The sequence below is a fragment of the Fragaria vesca genome, linkage group LG3 (genome assembly GCF_000184155.1).
Source record: "Fragaria vesca subsp. vesca linkage group LG3, FraVesHawaii_1.0, whole genome shotgun sequence".
NCBI lineage: Eukaryota > Viridiplantae > Streptophyta > Magnoliopsida > Rosales > Rosaceae > Fragaria > Fragaria vesca.
The window spans coordinates 27,264,126-27,272,900 of record NC_020493.1 but is presented as its reverse complement, the minus strand read 5'-3'; the positions used below and the strand labels follow the sequence as shown (position 1 = coordinate 27,272,900).

General features: G+C 40.9%; 1 protein-coding gene across 1 annotated transcript in view; it reads right to left on the bottom strand.

The window, feature by feature from the left end:
• Positions 1-8,775, bottom strand: part of LOC101295505 — a 47,035-nt gene that overhangs the window by 27,103 nt on the left and 11,157 nt on the right. Inside the window, exons 10-13 of the mRNA XM_004296281.1 lie at positions 6,950-7,014; positions 6,662-6,869; positions 4,895-6,619; positions 1,820-4,739 (exon numbers count right to left, since the gene is read on the bottom strand). Coding sequence (XP_004296329.1) covers positions 1,820-4,739; positions 4,895-6,619; positions 6,662-6,869; positions 6,950-7,014 — 4,918 coding nt within the window. The remainder of the gene's footprint in view (positions 1-1,819; positions 4,740-4,894; positions 6,620-6,661; positions 6,870-6,949; positions 7,015-8,775) is intronic.

Here is an 8,775-nt window from a genome sequence, read left to right as displayed (position 1 = left end):
TTAGGGTATTTCGTCGGCTATAAGTTATTTTAGCCGACGATGTCTAGTATTTTTCGTCAGCTATAGTATGTAATAATAAAAAAAAATTAATAAAGCCGACGAAATATTAGTGTATTTCGTCGGCTATAAGTTCTTTTAGCCGACGACTTCAAGTATTTTTCGTCGGCTAAGACTGGTTTAGCCAACGACTTTTAACAATATTATATATCAACATCATTACAAAATCATCATGAACTCATATATATCATCAACAACTTCATACCATATCAACACAATAATATTATAAATTAATTAACATATATATATATATCTACTATTTATTAACAACAAATTAATTCATATATATTATCAATTCAAATCATCAACCAAATCGATCAACACATATATATATACATCCAACGTACTCAAAATTAATCAACTCAATCACAATCAAAATCAATAAACTCAATCACACTTAAAATTGATCAACTCAAATAAAACTCAATTAATCAACATATATATACATATACGTACCTATATATGGCTCCACAAACTAATTATGGACAGATTTCGACAACACCCAAACTTTTTCTCCCGTTTTTTCTTCTCCCGTTTTTTTTCCTAGATGAGCTGCTGTTGTCCAGATCCGCAAATATAAAGCACTTTAGCCGACGACATATTAATTTCGTCGGCTAAACTTTTAAATATTTCGTCGGCCATAGTTTGTGAACTTTAGCCGACGAAAATTTAACTTAGCCGACGAAAAAATCTTCGTCGGCCTGGTTTTTTTTTTTCGTCGGCTAAAGCCTTTCTTCTGGTAGTGTTGGTCTAATTTTTGAATTGCCCTTCTTATCATGATGTCATGCGCTAAGTTATCCGCGACACAAGGACCTAGTTTCAGTTTGGTCCAAGAAAAAAAAATAAATAAATAAAGACTCCACGTCTTTCCTTTTACTTCCCAGTATTCTCCCCATTTTATCTTCTCTTCCATAGAGAAAGCAATTTTTTCATTCAATAAAAACAACCTTATATCTGCAAATCAGGGCCATAATTGCCGTTCCAATCCTCAAATCCACATCTTGGTTGGCGGGATTGATCGGATTCAAGCTTTCAATATCGAGACCCACATGGTTACCATTCGGGTTGATGCACGGTGCCGGTGGCTGGAGAGGGAGCTAAGGGGTGAGGCCAACAACGGCGGAGGAAGAAGAAGAGGGAGAGGAAAGAGAAAGCAAGAAGCTTTAGGTTCATGAAGCAAGAATAGCAATCTGATGAATGATGACCCTAGTCCTGGGTTCATGAGATGCATATATCTGCATCTCCTTTTCTCTATTTATTTCTTGGTGAACGAAACGAAGAAGACAATTAGAATTGATTCCAGTCCAAGATGGGTTGAGAGTTGAGACCAACCAACCTTAGCCACCGTTAATCGACCTCGCCCGTCGTCAACCGGCCTCATTGAAGCCTCCTTATCTCATCAATCATGACCGCCGTGGTCGATGTCGTCTAATAGGGATCTGGAACCCTTGCTAAAACTAAGAACAGAAAAAGAAATAGAATTCAAAATAGATGCAAAATATTCATTCATTTACTGCGGCAGCAAGCTTACATTCAGACATATATACTCACAATGGAGCATTCAGATCTTGCCACACGTCAAACATCTAACTTGGCACAAAACCCTAATTGCAAAATATCTCACAGCAGCACATGTTATTCACGTGGCTTTTCTAACTCTCACACATGCCTAGCTTGATCAAAGAAGACCCTCTAATTCATAACATTACTTCCCCCTTCTGTTGAAACTTGTCCTCAAGTTTCTGGATCAAATTCTGGAAACCTGCGCTGCATTTCTTCAGCAAATTCCCAAGTAGCTTCCTCCGGGGTAGTGCCTATCCAGTGTACCAACCATTGTGTGGCTGCTGCACCTGCTTTCTTTACCATTCTTCGCCCAAATACAGCTGCTGGTGCCCACTTGGGATTAGTTGGATCAATTATTGGAGGTAGATCGGCCAAAACAGGGGTCTGGTCTCCAAGTTTCTTCTTCAAGAGGGATACATGGAACACATTGTGAATTCTTGCAGTGGGTGGCAGCTTTAACTTATATGCTACTGAGCCAATTTTCTCTAGCACTTCAAATGGACCATAATATCTTGCAGATAGTTTGTTGAAAACACCCCTCTGCATAGAATGTTGCTTGTAGGGTTGCAGCTTCAGATATACCATGTCCCCAACTTCAAAACTTCTCTCAGTGTGCCTCTTGTCATGAAAATGCTTCATTCGTGCTTGAGCTCGCTGCAGATTCCTTTTCAGCAGCGCCAGCAACTCTTCTCTCTTCCTCAGTTGCTCATCAGCTTGTGCTATAACTGTAGATCCAGGGATATAAGGTATGACAGGAGGAGGAGGGTAACCATACCGAGCCTCAAAAGGTGACATTGCAATGGCTGTATGGTACGCAGAGTTGTACCACCACTCAGCCCAAGCCAAACACTTCACCCAATCTTGTGGTTTTTCTCCCACTACACATCTCAAATACTGCTCAAGGGTTCTATTCAGGTTTTCTGTTTGCCCATCCGACTGGGGGTGGTAGGCTGAAGACTTACTGAGCTTAGTTCCTTGCAGCGCAAAAAATGCCTCCCAGAAAAGACTCATAAAAATGGGATCTCTATCTGATATGATGTTATCAGGCATCCCATGCAATTTGAAAATCTCTTTTACAAAAATCTGCGCCAAGGTTGCAGCAGTATATGGGTGTGCCAAAGGTATGAAATGGGCATACTTCGTGAGTTTATCAACAATTACCCAAACAGTAGTTTTACCTTCTGATTTTGGCAGTCCATCAATGAAGTCCATAGAAATCTCACTCCAAGCTCTCTCAGGTATAGAAAGAGGTTGTAAAAGTCCCGGTGGAAGTATTGTTTCATAGTGATTCCTTTGACACACTTCACATTCTGCCACAAATTTCTTGACATCCGATTGCATCTTAGGCCATGTAAAATTTCTTCCAACTCTCTTATAAGATCTCAGCCTACCAGCATGTCCTCCACTCACCCCTTCATGAAACTCGGCTATGATCCTTTTTCTCCAATCATCTATCTCCGGCACATAAATTTTGTTTCTATACAGCAGATGTTCATTGACAAGGGAATAGTGGGATTGGCTATTAGGATCCACCTTCAGCTTTGCAACAATCTCCTTAGCTTCTGTATCTCTTGTGCAAGCTTCTTGTATTTCCCTCACAAAAGTATGCACAGGTTGTGACACTCCAGTCATGGCAGCTAAGTTCGAATATCTCGAAAGTGCATCCGGGACTGCATTGTTCTTGCCTGCCTTGTAATGAATACTATAGTCATATCCCATCAGCTTAAGCAACCATTTCTGTTGAGATGGTGTTGTAATCCTCTGGTTGAGAAAGTGCTCTATAGTTTTGTGATCAGTGTAAATTTTGAAATGGCGGCCCAGGATGTAAGGTCTCCAATGCTGAACTGCAGCTACTACTGCTAGCATCTCTTTATCATAGACAGAGAGTGCAAGGTGCCTTTGAGCTAGAGCTTTACTCATGAATGCAATTGGGTGGCCCTCTTGTGACAAAACAGCTCCTATGCCCTGATCAGATGCATCACATTCAATTACAAACTCCTTAGTAAAGTCAGGTATTGCCAGAACTGGAGCTGTTACTAGAGCCTTCTTCAGATCAGCAAAAGCTTGTACCCCTTTCTCATTCCAATGAAAAGCATTCTTCGTGAGCATTTCTGTTAACGGTTTTGCGATGATCCCAAATCCCCTCACAAACTTTCTGTAGTACCCTGCTAACCCTAAGAAGCCTCTTAGCTCTTTAATATTCCTTGGTTGAGACCATTGCTGAATACATGCAATTTTGGCCGGATCAACTGCCACTCCTGCTCCACTTACAATATGCCCTAGGTATTCCACTTGTTGCACCCCAAAAGAACACTTACTCTCCTTTACCTTCAGAGAGTGCTGTAACAATTTCTTAAACACCATTTCCAAATGTTTCAAATGTTCTTCCATTGAAGGACTGAAGATTAAGATGTCATCAAAGAAAACAAGTACACACTTCCTCAAAAGTTCTCTGAGAACCTCATTCATCATTGATTGAAAGGTGGAAGGAGCATTAGTTAACCCAAAAGGCATAACTAAGAACTCATAGTGCCCAGAATGAGTTCTAAAAGCAGTTTTTTCTACGTCTTCTTCTCTCACCCTTATTTGGTGGTATCCAGACCTGAGATCTAACTTAGAAAAAATGGTGGCCCCATGAACTTCATCAATTAACTCATCAACCATTGGAATGGGGTACCTATCCTTCACAGTTACAGCATTTAGGCTGCGGTAGTCCACACATAGTCTCCAGCTTCCATCCTTCTTCTTAACCAATATCACAGGGGAAGAGAAAGGGCTCACACTTGGCCTAATGACTCCACTGTCCAGCAATTCTTGGATAATTTTCTCAATCTCCCCTTTCTGAAAATGAGGATACCTATAAGGCCTCACATTTACTGCTGGGGTGTTAGGTAGAAGCTCTATTTTGTGATCATGCTTCCTGGAAGGTGGTAACTTGTTAGGGGTTTCAAAAAGCTCAGCATACTGAGACTTGAGATTCTGGATAGGTGTTGGGACTACTGGACTAGAAGGGGTTTGGAATGCATTGTTAATTTGTACCACAATTGCTTCCCTTTCCTTTCTGAGCAGCCTGGTCATTTTCTTGCAACTTACCACTGCTGTTGTAGCTTCTGTCTCCCCTTGCAACATATACCATTGACTCCCAACAAAAAACTTCATTTGCATGCTCTCAAAATTCCAAATGATATCTCCCAAGGTTTTCAACCAACTAGCCCCAAAATAATTTCACACCCCGAAATAGGCAACACATAATAGTTAGCAAGAAAAAGGTAACCTTGCAGATTTACCTCTAATCTTGCCATTTTGTTAGTTGTCATGATTTCTCCACCAGCTAGTTTGACTCTGATTGTCCTAATCTCCTGTACTTCTGCCTTCACATTTTTTAATAATGTCGGGTGCACAAAATTGTGGGAGGCCCCTAAGTCCACCAAAACATGGATCTTCTTCTTGCTGCAGAAACCCTTTAATTGCATGGTGTTGCTGTTGGAGTCATCTCCCATCGAATTCAGATGGACCTCAAGTCCTGTGTCCACGTCTTCCTCAACTACAGGGTGCCCATGTTCTACCTCCCCATTGTTGTTTGGTTCATGTAGATCAATTTCCTCCTGCATTACCTCAATCACCATCAAAGGTTGGCCTCTCCGGCAGTTGTGACCAGGTCTGAAGAGTTCATCACAGAAGAAACATTGGTTCCTTGCCCTCCTTTCTTGGTATTCGGCCTGAGTCAATCGTCTGTTGCCTCCAGCATTATTCCCAACTGCAGGAGCGGCTTGTGGTCTTGCAAGACCCACTGGTTGTGGAGCTCGTACTGGTTGGTTAACATTGATTCTTGGGACTGCATTTTGGGTAGTGGCAGGCCTAGGAGGATAAACATTCCTCAACTGCCCCCTATTTTGCAGCTCTCTTTCTTCGAAAATCTTAGCAAGCTCACATGCTTCATACAAACTTTTTGGTCTAAGTGCCTTGACATCTGCTCTTATGTTACTCTTCAGTCCCCCTAAGAAACAAGACAAGAGGAGTTGCGGTGTAAAGCCAGGAGCTCTCCTTGAAAGCTTAGTAAACTGATCCATGAATTGCTCCACTGAGCCATTATGTGACATTCTCGCCAATGCAGCATGATAATCAATCCCATTATGGCCACTGAATTCTCTCATCAACAAATCTTGTAACCCTTCCCAAGTTTGAGAGAACTCATGTCTAAACATGAACCATCTGTCTGCAGCTCTCTCTGTGAGGTACATAGTAGCAATGGGCAACTTCCTTTCCTCTGGAATTTGGTAGAACTCAAAGTACTGCTCCACCTTGCTCAGCCATTCCACCGGATCTCCCCCACTGAAATTAGGCAACTCCAACTTCATTTGTCTCATAGTAGGCAAGTTAGGATCAAAACTGTTACTACTGGGTGGTTGTTGTTGAGCTGTGCATGGTCCTATAGTATAGGGGTATTGCTGTAAGGGTGTGGGGGTAGTGGCCACTGTATATTGAGGGTTAGACATTTGGACAAAATTTTGGCTATGGTACCCACTATGTTGCATTGCAAAAGGGTTGGGGCCATAGTTGGGTGCAAAATTTGTGGTGTATGGGTTGTATTGAGTAAAGTTTGGCATGAGACTATAGTTTGGCGAAGCAAAATTTTGGCCTGTAAAGTTCTGAGCAACAGAATGGGATGTTGGAAAACCTTGACCAACACCTGTATAAACTTGTTGTGAGTTTGTGTTATAGGAACCATAAGAATGGTTAAAGGGCTGGGTACCAAAATTGCTGTGTTGAAAAAACTGAGTTTTTGGTGGAGGACGTTTGTGAGTGTCTCCAAGACCAGCCTTATCCTTTCCACTGGACTCTCCCTTCTCAAACTTCCTTCCACTAGTACTCACCTTGCTCACATTAAGAGGGTTCATCACAATCCCAGCAGAATTTGTGATAATAGGCTTACTAGTATAAAACTCAAGTAACACCTCACAGTCATCACTAGACTCATGTATATCAGAATTAGAAGAGTCTAAAAACAAAGGATCTTAGGAGTTTGGCTTAGAATGACTACCGCCCTCAACAACAGCAGTTGTGGTGGTGGTAGCTCTTGTTGAAGCTCCCAATTGCAACTGTGCTGCTAGAAGTGGTGTTCCTGTAGATGGAGGTAAGGAACCAAACTTGAGAAGTGATGAGTCGAGCTTATCAGCAGCAGCAGCTGAGGATAACTTAATGGCTCGAAATTCCTCCATCATTTCCTTCCGAAATGAGTTGAAGGACTCCTGGTACACATTGAAAGTAGTCTGCAGCTCACCAGAACCTTGAGGATGATGACCCCCCCCCCAGTGTTCTTCTTGTTTACCATAGCGCCCTCAGAACCGAGAGGCTCTGATACCAGATAATAGGGATCTGGAACCCTTGCTAAAACTAAGAACAGAAAAAGAAATAGAATTCAAAATAGATGCAAAATATTCATTCATTTACTGCGGCAATGGAGCATTCAGATCTTGCCACACGTCAAACATCTAACTTGGCACAAAACCCTAATTGCAAAATATCTCACAGCAGCACATGTTATTCACGTGGCTTTTCTAACTCTCACACATGCCTAGCTTGATCAAAGAAGACCCTCTAATTCATAACATCGTCCTTCCTGATTGCCGTCGTTACAAGACCTCCCTGGTCGCCGCAGCCACCACGTCCTTGAGGGCTGCCGTGAATGACTGTATAATCATGATCCTAATCCGAGATTGATTTTGGTCTGGAGTCAACAAAGTGAAGGATCAGATCTGAGATTGATTACAAAATTGTCGTCGTCTTCAGCCTTTCTGGCGAGTAGCTGAAGTTTTATTTCAATCTCACTCTCACTGTTTCCTTCGCGTCGCCGAAATCTCATGTCGCCGGAGGAGACATCGGTGGAGGTGTTCTTCGTATTAGTTTCATCGACGAGTCTCTGACTTTTTTCTTCTTTTTCTAAAATCTTATCCAATTCCCAGTCTAGCTACACAAATGCAAGATTGGTTAGTATCCTAATCTAATCTAATCTAGTTAATCCAATTTCAAATCCTGTTCTAATCTTGTCTAGCGTACCAAACGGCTCGTAAGAGTTGAAGGGTTGGACTTTTACCGAGGGTTGTAATTTTTTTGGCTCTGAAAATATTTTTATAAGCTATTTTTATAGTCTTGTGGGTCCTTGTGTCGCGGACAACTCAGCGCATGACGTCATAGTAAGGGGGTAATTTAAAAATTGGACCAAACTGATATGAAATAGAACTTCAAGGACCAACGTTATTAAAAAAAAAGATATGTGACCAAACTGATTATTGACCTAAAGTATGAAGGGGCAAACTGAATTTAATCCTTAATTATAAATAAATTGTCCTTAGATGCGGTAAAATTTGTCGGAAGGAAATTAGACCATATTATTATTTTTTAAATAGAATTAGACCATATTATTAAGGGCAACAAGAAATCATTTTGATCCTAATGAAATAAAAGGAAAGACATATACGTTGCTGTCGTTAATTGCATAAGACCCATGAATAATACGTTGCTCAATCAATAATAAGTACACTATTAAGAAAGAGACCCAATCCATCATTGTTTTTACATCGCTTTTTTGTTAACCTTTTTTTTTAGTTGCTTGACCATGAAGTCAGGGATAGAGATAAATTAGTATGTGAGTTCTGGAAAGTTCAAGAATTTACAATGACAGTAGCTAAACAAGCGCTCTAGACTAACGATAACACACTAGAGTTTTTCACAAGATTTAAGCATTCGGTTGTGAAGTACACAATATCACGAGTTCATGGGTGTTTCCGTAGAATTTTCGGATAGAGTGTTGCTAAATATACCCAACAAATACCTAAATATACCGAGCAACTAAAAAGTTGTCATTTAATTCTAAATTTGCCCTTATTTACACGCCCAGCAGCAACTCTCTCTTTCTGCTCTTCGGTTATCAACGTTGCTCTCTTTCTCTCTCTTCCATTACCCAGCACTTGAGGTTGTTTCAAGAACCATTTTTACTTTGTGGTCTCATTCTCACTTCAATTAATGGGTTTAGGGCTCGGTTAAATACATTGGATTAACTGGGTCCTTTCCATTAGAATTCTAGAGGCAATTACAATAATCCAACCAAGAAACGTTAGCTCTTGCTTGACAAAGTATCAGAAGATATCAATCTCA